At 44.1% G+C, this 13,311-nt stretch overlaps 1 protein-coding gene across 1 annotated transcript in view; it reads right to left on the bottom strand.

The window, feature by feature from the left end:
• Positions 1-1,020: 1,020 nt before the first annotated feature.
• LOC109906919 (exopolyphosphatase PRUNE1) overlaps positions 1,021-13,311 on the bottom strand; it is a 29,780-nt gene continuing 17,489 nt past the window's right edge. The window contains exons 6-8 of the mRNA XM_020504739.2: positions 8,746-8,840; positions 5,760-5,918; positions 1,021-5,179 (exon numbers count right to left, since the gene is read on the bottom strand). Coding sequence (XP_020360328.1) covers positions 4,694-5,179; positions 5,760-5,918; positions 8,746-8,840 — 740 coding nt within the window. The 3' untranslated portion in view covers positions 1,021-4,693. The remainder of the gene's footprint in view (positions 5,180-5,759; positions 5,919-8,745; positions 8,841-13,311) is intronic.

Below are 13,311 nucleotides of genomic sequence, written 5' to 3'. Positions count from 1 at the left end.
TCCATCTGCAATGTGTGATATAGTGCCTTCAGAAAGTATTCATACCCCTTGACTTATTCAACATTTTGTAGTGTTACAGCCTGAATTCAAAATGGATTACATTGATTTGGTTTCTCACCCATCTACACACAATACCCCATAATGGCAAAGTGAAAACATGTTTTTAGACATTTTTTCAAATCTATTGAAAATAAGTATTCACACCCCTGAGTCAACACGTTGTAGAGGCACCTTTGGCAGCGATTACAGCTGTGAGTCTTTCTGTGTAAGTCTTTAAGAGCTTTCCACACCTGGATTGTACAACATTTGCCCGTTATTAAAAAATTCTTCAAGCTCTGTCAAATTGGCTGTTGATCATTGCTAGACAACCATTTTCAGGTCTTGCCATAGATGTTCAAGTAGATTTAAGTCAAAACTGTAACTCAGCCACTCAGGAACATACAATGTCTTCTTCGTAAGCAACTCCAGTGTAGATTTGGCCTTGTGTTTATGGTGAATTCATCTTCCAGTGTCTGGTAGAAATCAGACTGAACCAGGTTTTCCTCTAGGATTTTGCCTGTGCTTAGCTCTATTCCTTTCCTTTTTTATCCTGAGCGGTTGTCCTCATGGTGAAACTCCTGAGCGGTTTCCTTCCTCTCCGACAATGGAGTTAGGAAGGACGCCTGTATTTTTGTAGTGACTGAGTGTATTGATACACCATCCAAAGTGTAATTAATTACTGCACCATGCATAAAGGCATGTTCAGTGTCTACCAATAGGTGCCCTTCTTTGTGAGGCATTGGAAAAACTCTCGTCTTTGTGGTTGAATCTGTGTTTGAAATTCCCTGCTCGATTGGGGGACCTTACAGATAATTGTATGTGTGGGGTACAGAGATGAGGTAGACATGCTAAACACTATTCAATGCAACTTATTATGTGACTTGCTAAGCACATTTTTGCTCCTGAACCAATTTAGGCTTGCCATAACAAAGAGGTTGAATACTTATACTAATTTCAGCTTTCAATTTAAATAACTTTTTTTTTTTTTTTACATAATTCCACTTGACATTATGGGGTATTGTGTGTAGGCCAGTGACAAGAAATCTCAATTTAAACTATTTTAAATTCAGACTTTTAACACAACAAAATGTAGAAGAAGAAAAAAATCAGGTGGTGCGATGAATGCTTTCTGAAGGCACTGTCTATGAACACAATGACATGTTGAGACATGACCAGGAATGGGTGGATGCACACGCGCACACAGCATACGGTGGGGAAATGGTGAGAACACACCCTAAGAGAAATTAGACACTGCTGACTGGTGGAGTTCGAGATAATTAGTGATAGGCACCAAATATTCCAATAGTGCCTTGTAGAAATCTTAGCTTTAGGTTATGATTTTGAATCAGACCAATAACCCAGAATCAGTTAGAAGCCTGAATTAAACCTGACGACAACACAAACTCTTCAAATCCATTTTTTTTAATAGAAGTGCATAGTTGAACATTTTCTCTTATAATCTTGTCATACATGTGGTTTCGCATTCAGGAACCACATAGCAAACACTTTTTTCACATTGCGAGAAGTTGAATCCCGATTGTCCTGCATAAAATTCACAAAACTACTGAAAGGAACTGCATGTAGAGGGGTTGAGGAGGGCATCTTTGGATTAAAGCCATGAGAAACTGGAAAAGGGAACCAGTTTGGGTTAAAGAAACAACATTGTCAATTACTTGTTGTCATTCAACCTGTTTAGAAGCTAAACAAGTCCAGCAAGCTAACATTTCCAACCTTAATTAAAGGCCTGGGAAAATTAGAACACCGCAGTGACAAGAGTGTTTACTAAAACATGTAATCATGACAAATGGTGTGGGAGAAACAAACTCGTTTTAGTGTTCACATGAAACTGCAGAGTCACTGAGCCATTACACTGTCCACCACATAAGCTACATTTCCCATGAAACATTTCAACAAAAAGTATATTTGGAGATAAAGAAGAAGGACAAAACATAATTAGCACAATGGATCTTTTTTGGCTCAGGCAGGTTTAGCTGGCAAAAAAAAAAAAACAACTACAAGCCAAGCATTGCCAAATCCTTAATACCTGAGGCTCAATATAATAATCTTTCAGAGTATGTTTAATAGAAAACTCACTATCAATACCATTCTAGCCTAGACACAACATATTCTTTTACTATAAACTATGTGACAGAACACACCTTCTCACTGTGATGTAGAGAATAAATCAATGAAACTACATGGTTGATTTATGCAATCAAGTGGTATAATCAACTATACTATCTTCATTTAATATCTTCATTAAATGGTTCAGCTAAGGTCTAGTCAACATTCTCAGATGTTTTCTGCTGTCAAAGACATATTAAATCAAATCTGGGATTTCTAACAAAGCTGAAGTTCCAGCTAGACTAGCAGGATTCCAATTTAGTCCATGCCGCCCTCCATAGTTCTCAGAGTTTGAAGTTCCACGATGCAAAAGGACTGGATAGATGAGTGTATGGTAGAACCTTCACATACCCTATCGAACGAGGTAGGAACCATCATCTTATCACTTACTTAGACCTATCGAATCCTTGTGATCTGGGAACACTGAAATGGTAGAGCTAAAGGAAGAGACTAGTGACTGAAATGGAATCGGGCCACTGTCTAATGTGTTTGTGTCTGTGCATTCATCTGTATGTGGGTTTTCCTAGGGGTGTATGCACATCTCTGTGGTACAGTAAGTTCAAACCTACTCCTCAGGCCCAACTACAGACAGCTAATGAAGCAGACATCTGCACTAATGCAGTAATGTTTCCTCAAATGAACCGCCACAAGGCTCCCTGGGGTATGCGACACAGATTCCAGATCAGATACCATCATCAGAGCAATTCATCACTAGCCCAGATCTGTTGATGCTGTATAGTCAACTCTGATGATAGGAGTTGGCAAGAGCACAAACAGATCTGGGAACAGGCAAATGTCTGGTAACTCAAAAATACAAAGGGGGGTATTAATAGAAACGTATCACCGTTTTTTGTAATGCAGGAATAACATGCCGAACAAAATTCAGCGCAAAATTGTATGCATGAAGTCAACCTCTGCATCACTTAATTTGTTCTCAAAATGTTATGATTTCATTAGGATGACATAATCAATGGTAATCCCTAAATAAATCTAGACGATAAATTCCACATAAGATTTGTGTATATTTGGGCAGCTGAAGTAGCTTTGAGATCTAAATCTCAGAAAAACCTGCGAGAGAGAGAGAGAGAGAGAGAGAGTATATTTAGCACAGGTAAACGTTTATTGGGATGAGTCTTGTCCTTGAGGCAAAACTATGTGATTTCCGGTAGATGGGCCAGCCTCACACTCAAAAATGTCTATATTGTACAAATTCATGAAAACAAAAAGGGTTTTGATCTTAATTTAAGTTTAGGTTTATGCATTAGAGTTAGCAGTGTGATTAGGGTTAAGGTTAGGTATGACTTTGTGGCTGTGCCAGCTAGTGACCACTCTGCAGAGCTGCCTCCAGAACAAGATTCATGACGAAAAAGAAAAAAAAAGGAAACCTGCAATTTTCGAGATCTGACTGGGGGCAGGCAGTTCATATGCATGAATGAACAGCAGAGTTGCATCCGGCATCTGGTATGTATCTCTCCACCTCTCTCTCTTCGTTCTTTTCCAGATGGATGCCGACAATGAGGAGAACTGTGGACTGAAACAACCCTGATGATAATGTCATCGTGATATCACGCTAACCAAGAACTCCAGACACACACACACACGCGCGCGCGCGCGCTCGCTCGCACACACATGCCAGTAGATATTACGTGCTCAATCATCAGCACAATAACTCCCTACTGAAGCTATACATAGATAAGTTGCACTAAAAAACAGCAAACTCTGCAGTTTTCAATGACCAGGACTACTGAAACACATGCTGCAAAAATGGATAAAGTCATTCTCCAGGGCAATATTCTCCTCAAAATAAAGCTTCACTCAAATGCCTGTGACATTGAAATAGGCCTTTCAAAGATTCATTACATTAGTCCATCATGTATTCTCCAAATGTCCAATCTACTCCCCCTACACTTGGAGATGGCACTAACCAATGAGGCAGTCCCATGTACTCAGATGGGATACAGAGAGAAAACACAATTGAACCTTCATTGTTGTCTGGAGTCTTCGAAGGTACAAGTCATGCTTTTTTCATCCGGTTTGCCAGCCATTTTAGAAGGATGTCCTATCCTTCGTAATGGTGTTGTTAGTCCTGACTTGAGTAAAGCATCCATAAGAACTTGGTGATCAGTTTGATGGCTATGGCAGTCCAGGGTTGTGTTCATTTGGGCACACCGTAGCAAAACGTTTTGCAACGGAAAACAAAAACGAGCATTTCTTATTAGATAAATTAAGATGGTAACTCCCTGCTTCACTCCGTTTTGGGTGGTTTTGTTCCTCCTGAACACAACCCTGTTTCCAGTCAATCACCGGAGCTGCTGATAGAAAACCTTGGATTGCTATATAACCAGTGAGTGAGTTACTGTACATGGCCCCTTGGATTGTCATTATAATCCGCTATGAGATGTCCTTTATGAAACATACAATTGATTGATATGCTTCTGAGTTTGAACACTTCTTATAGTCTTTTGGTTGGGTTGCAGTGCACACGGACAGAGAGCCAGGGGCACTAGGATTTAAAGGCATCAACAGAAGGTTATTGATCACCTGGCCAGCTGACATCTTTATTACCCCCTGCTTCCCCTACCATGCAGCTGAACTTCTCCAAAATGGCTTCCGAGCTGATCTGGGGCAGGCCGGCGTCCAGTGGACAGCCCTCCACCAGACTGTTCATGGGTGTGGCCGGCACCTGGAAGTCTTCCTCCATCCCAGAGTCCTCGGCGCCCAACAGGCGGCGACGGTGGTGCCGAGAGGCCGAGAAGCAGTGGGGGCGGGAGTCTCTGTCGATTCCAGGCGACCCCGTGGGGTCAAAGTGGTTGTCCAGCTCCTCAAAGTCCTCCGTCTCCCCGCAATGCACTTGCTTCTTGTCCCACTCCTTCAGGAAGTCCTTGAGGATAGGTAGCACTTTCTTGCGGGAGGCCAGCGCATTGCCTTGGAGATAGGACTTGATGTCGTTGAAGGGGCTGCTCATTGGAGAGATGCACAGAGAGGGGTTCCGGGCCTTTTCTAATGCTTGGCTCACCTACAGCAGAATGTGAAACACACTTAAAAGTGTATTGCTATTTCATAGTTGCCGTTTTAACATGGACTAATAATCTCAAATTGTCATGCCTGCATATGCCTGAGAGGAAAAACACACTAATAAATAACAGCAACAGGCAGCATTGGATACTTTGATTTATCTCACTTACAGACATGCTTCATATCACATAATAATACTATTTCTTTTCACACCAAGGAATAGTTTCTGAAGGCCAATATTAAACTAACAAGGTAGGTAGGTAGGTTGGCACACAAAGTAGACCAATTTGTTACGTATATTTAAGCAACAGGGAGGAAAGATTCACACCAATATTCAAATGGCCACTTTACAATACACTGAACTTATATAAAATACTTTTCAGGGTCAGGAACAGAAATGTGCCGCACAAAATTGGTAAATTCTGCAAAGTCTATTAGAGGGCTAGGTGGAACTATTACCTATTATAAAACCTACCCCTATCAAATCTTTACTATTATATTACTAACCCTATAAATATAAAATCATCTCATCGTAGGGGTCTAGGGATCAATATAAGTTGGCATGGCAGTGCAGTTCATACCTCCTCCCTATAGAGGGTGCTGGAGCTGTAGACCGCCAGCTGCCGATGGGGCTCGCTGCGTTCATTGAAAGAGATTGTCATGGCGACCACCGCACCAAAACGATGTTTGTGACAGAACTCACAAAGCTCCCGTTGTAGGCTCTTCCGCTGTAGGAACATCTGTTGAACGCACGGGACGACGTACCACAGTAAACAACAAAACTATACCATATAGAAAACAGGCATGGGTTCAAATACTATTCAAAGTCTTTCAAATATTTTGAGCGTTTGCTTGGTTCCATTCTAAAAGGCAAGCTCAATCAAGTACAGATACAGTATAAATGACTTTAAATAGTATTTGATCCCAGGTCGGTTATGGCATTTTGGGTCATGTTTACTTGTCATGCAAATAGCCATGGTTATTGTCATAATTGTCATTTTTGAAAAAGAATTGACCTTGTAAGGCATCTTTGAAAATAAGCTACGACATACATAATGAAATCAACAGCTTTGGTGACACACCTGTCTTAAAAACAAATGGTTTTGACCTCTTGGAAGCTTCGCAAATTAAGTTTCTCCTCCTGACCAGTGGTGGCAAAAGTACCCAATTGTCATACTTGAGTAAAAGTAAAGATACCTTAATAGAAAATGACATAAGTAAAAGGGAAAATCACCCAGTAAAACACTACTTGAGAATAAATCAATAAAATTTTTCTTTTTCTTTAAATATATAAATGTATCAAAAGGAAATATAATTGATCAAATATACTTCAGTATCAAAAGTAAAAATAGAAATAATTTCAAATTACTTATATTAACCAAACCAGACGGCACCATTTTCTTACTTTTAAAATTTCCGGATAGCCAGGGGCACGCTCCAACACTCAGACATCATTTACAGATAGCCAGGGGCACGCTCCAACACTCAGACATCATTTACAGATAGCCAGGGGCACGCTCCAGCACTCTGACATCATTTACAGATAGCCAGGGGCAACTCCAACACTCAGACATCATTTACAGATAGCCAGGGGTACGCTCCAACACTCAGACATCATTTACAGATAGCCAGGGGCAACTCCAACACTCAGACATCATTTACAGATAGCCAGGGGCACGCTCCAACACTCAGACATCATTTACAGATAGCCAGGAGCAGGCTCCAACACTCAGACATCATTTACAGATAGCCAGGGGCACGCTACAACACTCAGACATAATTTACAGATAGCCAGGGGCACACTCCAACACTCAGACATCATTTACAGATAGCCAGGGGCAACTCCAACACTCAGACATAATTTACAGATAGCCAGGGGCACACTCCAACACTCAGACATCATTTACAGATAGCCAGGGGCAACTCCAACACTCAGACATCATTTACAGATAGCCAGGGGCAACTCCAACACTCAGACATCATTTACAGATAGCCAGGGGCACGCTCCAACACTCAGACATCATTTACAGATAGCCAGGGGCACACTCCAACACTCAGACATCATTTACAGATAGCCAGGGGCACGCTCCAACACTCAGACATCATTTACAGATAGCCAGGGGTACGCTCCAACACTCAGACATCATTTACAGATAGCCAGGGGCAACTCCAACACTCAGACATCATTTACAGATAGCCAGGGGCACGCTCCAACACGCAGACATCATTTACAGATAGCCAGGGGCACGCTCCAACACTCAGACATCATTTACAGATAGCCAGGGGCACGCTCCAGCACTCTGACATCATTTACAGATAGCCAGGGGCACACTCCAACACTCAGACATCATTTACAGATAGCCAGGGGCACACTCCAACACTCAGACATCATTTACAGATAGCCAGGGGCACGCTCCAGCACTCAGACATCATTTACAAAAGAAGCATGTATTTAGTGAGTCTTCCAGATCAGAGGCAGTAGGGATGACCAGGGATGTTCTCTTAATAAGTGTGTTAGTTCACGGTTATTATCCATAATTGTTGGTTACACAATTACACAATAACTGTGCCAGCTCTAATAGAAGGTATTTGTACAAATTAATACATTTGCAGTGGGACGGAGGAACTGCACTGCAGTTAAACAGAGTTACTTATTTGATGTGCACTCACCAGGAGTCAACTGTCTGTATTCCCTACAGTAGACTCCCACTTTCAACTCCTCGTCTTCTGTGAGCAATGACGGCCACCCAAATATCAGGGAGTATTCTTAACTAACAGACATGACTCCTGTCACTATTGTTTAGCCTGGTCTGAAGCAACACTGTGCTACTGATCTCATTTGTTTATGCTAATCAGACGGTACACTATACGCTCTGAGCCATTAGTTGCATATAGCTGTCACTTTCGCTCCCAGATGTCTGTCACTGCATATAGTTGCACCTCTCCGAGGCAAAGGCTCCATTGTCAGAATGAAGAATATGGAAAAAGATCATCTCCCAGGATTAAAAGCGAGTCTGATAGCTAAACTGGTGACATTGTAGAGTGACTGAAGAGTATGACTGAAAAGGAAAGATTCTAATAGTGGACTAGAATTATCCCAAAGGACTAGGAATTATGACTTGGGGAATCATCTGCAAACCCAAATTCGTTAAAGAGTTGGTTACTCAAAGGCAAAGTCGGCCATTTTAACGCATCGCTGTTAACGGGGAAGAGTAAAGGTTCACACACACACACACACAGTATGATGCTGAGAGGGTGATGTTAAAGGTAGACTCAGCAATATTCATTGCACAGCAACGTCCGACACAAACAAAGACTGCGCGAAGCAAGAGGCTGCAATCGTCAGCATTTGTTGTCACGCAGTTATCACACTGCATTAGAGAGATGCAAACTCCTGTGCAGATGTTTAACAGTGTATATGTTGGTGCTGACGAGTGCAGCCCCTTGCCTCACACTCTCTGGCTGCACCTGTTCTTATGGTGACCTAATATCGCTGAGTCTCAGTTTAAAGCAAGGTGGTGGCAGAGTGGATTAATTCAAGTATCGGCATGGTTAGACAGTACGTACATCTAGTGTCATGTACACAGCGCTGACTGCCAGTCTCAGGTCGCCTTCGGAGACAGCCTTCATGTCCTTCAGCAGGATCTGCTCTGTAGAAAGACCTGTAACACAAGCCAATGGGACACGCAGTATTACAATGGCAGCATGTAATTGGGTAATGACACTACTGTATGACAAGCACTACAGCAGATCATATACTGTACGTTTGGCCCTGTGTTTTGGTTAATCATGTCACATGCCCTGATTTATAACCTTTATTTGAGGCCTTTAAATCAAATTTTAAAAAATGTAGGTCATGTGACATGATTAACCAAAACACAGGGCCCTACATATACAGTGTGTTCACAAAGGATTCATACCCCTTGACTTACTCCACATTTTGTTGTCTTACTGACGGAATTCAAAATTGATTAAATATTTGTTTTTTTTCTCTCACCCTTGTACACTAGGGCAGCTTGGGCAGCTATCATCTGCCCAAGATGGCGTAGCAGTAGGTTGTCCTGTCCTGTAGTCCCTGTATATATCGTTTCTTTTTCGTTTTTTACATATTCTCTCCACATATCTCTTTGAAAACATTTTGCTAAACCCTAAGCTTCCAAATACTCTCCTGCAACCCGACTCACCCAATGTAGCTATTTTTCCTAAAGTATTTATATTTACTTCGGGACCCCTCAACTGAAGCTAGCCAGCTAACCAGCGGGTATGCTAGCGGTCTTCAGCTAACCGGTCATCAGCTAACCTGTAGTTCGGAAAGCTCTCGCCTGTTCGTACAACGCGACTTTAACCAGAGCATAACGGACCTATTTATTTTTCATCCCCGGATTCATCCCCGGATTCCCACCGCAAACGGAACATCTTTCAGCTGGATTTTTCAGCAACTAGCTATCTAGCTAAACCGCAACCCCGGATTACTCCTGGCTAGCGTTTCCACCCACTTAGCTTGAAGCTAGCCCGGCCGTAGCACCTGTGCTACCACCGTAGCATACTCCTGAGCTACAATACCCGGGCCCACGACCGGTCTACCGATGTCATCGCACGAAGAGGAATAAACAGACTCACCCCATCGCGACGTCCCCCAAAGGCTAACTCTCTAGCCCTCGCTATCTCCCTGCTTGCTAATTCGGCCTGCTAACTGCTAGCTTGTCCAGCTCCGGTCCGCTAACTGCTACCGTGTCTAGCCCGGGCCTACAAACTGTTAGCTTGTTAGCACAGGCCTGCTAACCGCCTGAATCGCCGCGTCCCAAACGCTCACCGGACCCATATTTACTTTCTATCTCTTTTGACTTTTAATTTGTTTATACCTTCCGGAAACCTGCCTCACCCAATGTGATACGGAATCGCTATTTTTTATTTATTTTTAGAACACACTCAAGAACCTCCAGAAGCTAACCAGCTACAAGCTATTTAGTCATTGTTAGTTTTTTTTACCTGGATAACACTCGCCAGTCCAGCTTCCCTGCCCCATCCACCGCTGCCCCCTGGACACTGATCTCTTGGCTACATAGCTGATGCACGCTGGACTGTCCATTAATCACGGTACTCCATTCTGCTTGTTTGTTTTATCTGTTGGCCCCGTTGCCTAGTCTACGCCATTTTACCTGCTGTTGTTGTGCTAGCTGATTAGCTGTTGTCTCACCTACTGTTTTAGCTAGCTTTCCCAATTCAACACCTGTGATTACTGTATGCCTCGCTGTATGTCTCTCTCAAATGTCAATATGCCTTGTATACTGTTGTTCAGGTTAGTTATCATTGTTTTAGTTCACAATGGAGCCCCTAGTTCCACTCTTCATGCCCCTGATAACTCCTTTGTCCCACCTCCCACACATGCGGTGACCTCACCCATTACTACCAGCATGTCCAGAGATACAACCTCTCTCATCATCACCCAGTGCCTGGGCTTACCTCCGCTGTACCCGCACCCCACCATACCCCTGTCTGCGCATTATGCCCTGAATATATTCTACCATGCCCAGAAACCTGCTCCTCTTATTCTCTGTCCCCAACGCTCTAGGCGACCAGTTTTGATAGCCTTTAGCCGCACCCTCATACTACTCCTTCTCTGTTCCGCGGGTGATGTGGAGGTAAACCCAGGCCCTGCATGTCCCCAGGCACCCTCATTTGTTGACTTCTGTGATCGAAAAAGCCTTGGTTTCATGCATGTCAACATCAGAAGCCTCCTCCCTAAGTTTGTTTTACTCACTGCTTTAGCACACTCTGCTAACCCTGATGTCCTTGCTGTGTCTGAATCCTGGCTCAGGAAGGCCACCAAAAATTCAGAGATTTCCATACCCAACTATAACATCTTCCGTCAAGATAGAACTGCCAAAGGGGGAGGAGTTGCAGTTTACTGCAGAGATAGCCTGCAAAGTAATGTCATACTTTCCAGGTCCATACCCAAACAGTTCGAACTACTAATTTTGAAAATTACTCTCTCCAGAAATAAGTTACTCACGGTTGCCGCCTGCTACCGACCCCCCTCAGCTCCCAGCTGTGCCCTGGACACCATTTGTGAATTGATCGCCCCCCATCTAGCTTCAGAGTTTGTTCTGTTAGGTGACCTAAACTGGTATATGCTTAACACCCCGCCAGTCCTACAATCTAAGCTAGATGCCCTCAATCTCACACAAATCATCAAGGAACCCACCAGGTACAACCCTAACTCTGTAAACAAGGGCACCCTCATAGACGTCATCCTGACCAACTGGCCCTCCAAATACACCTCCGCTGTCTTCAACCAGGATCTCAGCGATCACTGCCTCATTGCCTGTATCCGCTACGGAGCCGCAGTCAAACGACCACCCCTCATCACTGTCAAATTCTCCCTAAAACACTTCTGTGAGCAGGCCTTTCTAATCGACCTGGCCCGGGTATCCTGGAAGGACATTGACCTCATCCTGGTCATTCTTTAAAAGTAACTTCCTCACCATTTTAGATGCAGAACTAAGAACAGATACAGCCCTTGGTTCACCCCAGACCTGACTGCCCTCGACCAGCACAAAAACATCCTGTGGCGGACTGCAATAGCATCGAATAGTCCCCGTGATATGCAACTGTTCAGGGAAGTCCGGAACCAATACACGCAGTCAGTCAGGAAAGCTAAGGCCAGCTTCTTCAGGCAGAAGTTTGCATCCTGTAGCTCCAACTCCAAAAAGTTCTGGGACACCGTGAAGTCCATGGAGAACAAGAGCACCTCCTCCCAGCTGCCCACTGCACTGAGGCTAGGTAACACGGTCACCACTGATAAATCCATGATTATCGAAAACTTCAATAAGCATTTCTCAACGGCTGGCCATGCCTTCCGCCTGGCTACTTCAACCTCGGCCAACAGCTCCGCCCCCCCCCGCAGCTCCTCGCCCAAGCCTCTCCAGGTTCTCCTTTAACCAAATCCAGATAGCAGATGTTCTGAAAGAGCTGCAAAACCTGGACCCGTACAAATCAGCTGGGCTTGACAATCTGGACCCTCTATTTCTGAAACTATCTGCCACCATTGTCGCAACCCCTATTACCAGCCTGTTCAACCTCTCTTTCATATCGTCTGAGATCCCCAAGGATTGGAAAGCTGCCGCAGTCATCCCCCTCTTCAAAGGGGGAGACACCCTGGACCCAAACTGTTACAGACCTATATCCATCCTGCCCTGCCTATCTAAGGTCTTCGAAAGCCAAGTCAACAAACAGGTCACTGACCATCTCGAATCCCACCGCACCTTCTCCGCTGTGCAATCTGGTTTCCGAGCCGGTCATGGGTGCACCTCAGCCACACTCAAGGTACTCAACGATATCATAACCGCCATCGATAAAAGACAGTACTGTGCAGCCGTCTTCATCGACCTTGCCAAGGCTTTCGACTCTGTCAATCACCATATTCTTATCGGCAGACTCAGGAGCCTCGGTTTTTCGGATGACTGCCTTGCCTGGTTCACCAATTACTTTGCAGACAGAGTTCAGTGCGTCAAATCGGAGGGCATGCTGTCTGGTCCTCTGGCAGTCTCTATGGGGGTGCCACAGGGTTCAATTCTCGGGCCGACTCTTTTCTCTGTGTATATCAATGATGTTGCTCTTGCTGCGGGCGATTCCCTGATCCACCTCTACGCAGACGACACCATTCTATATACTTTCGGCCCGTCTTTGGACACTGTGCTATCTAACCTCCAAACAAGCTTCAATGCCATACAACACTCCTTCCGTGGCCTCCAACTGCTCTTAAACGCTAGTAAAACCAAATGCATGCTTTTCAACCGGTCGCTGCCTGCACCCGCATGCCCGACTAGCATCACCACCCTGGATGGTTCCGACCTAGAATATGTGGACGTCTATAAGTACCTAGGTGTCTGGCTAGACTGCAAACTCTCCTTCCAGACTCATATCAAACATCTCCAATCGAAAATCAAATCAAGAGACGGCTTTCTATTCCGCAACAAAGCCTCCTTCACTCACGCCGCCAAGCTTACCCTAGTAAAACTGACTATCCTACCGATCCTCGACTTCGGCGACGTCATCTACAAAATGGCTTCCAAAACTCTACTCAGCAAACTGGATGCAGTCTATCACAGTGCCATCCGTTTTGTCACTAAA

Source organism: Oncorhynchus kisutch, linkage group LG17 (genome assembly GCF_002021735.2).
Source record: "Oncorhynchus kisutch isolate 150728-3 linkage group LG17, Okis_V2, whole genome shotgun sequence".
In the NCBI taxonomy this organism is placed as follows: domain Eukaryota; kingdom Metazoa; phylum Chordata; class Actinopteri; order Salmoniformes; family Salmonidae; genus Oncorhynchus; species Oncorhynchus kisutch.
This window is presented reverse-complemented; position numbering and strand designations above follow the sequence as displayed.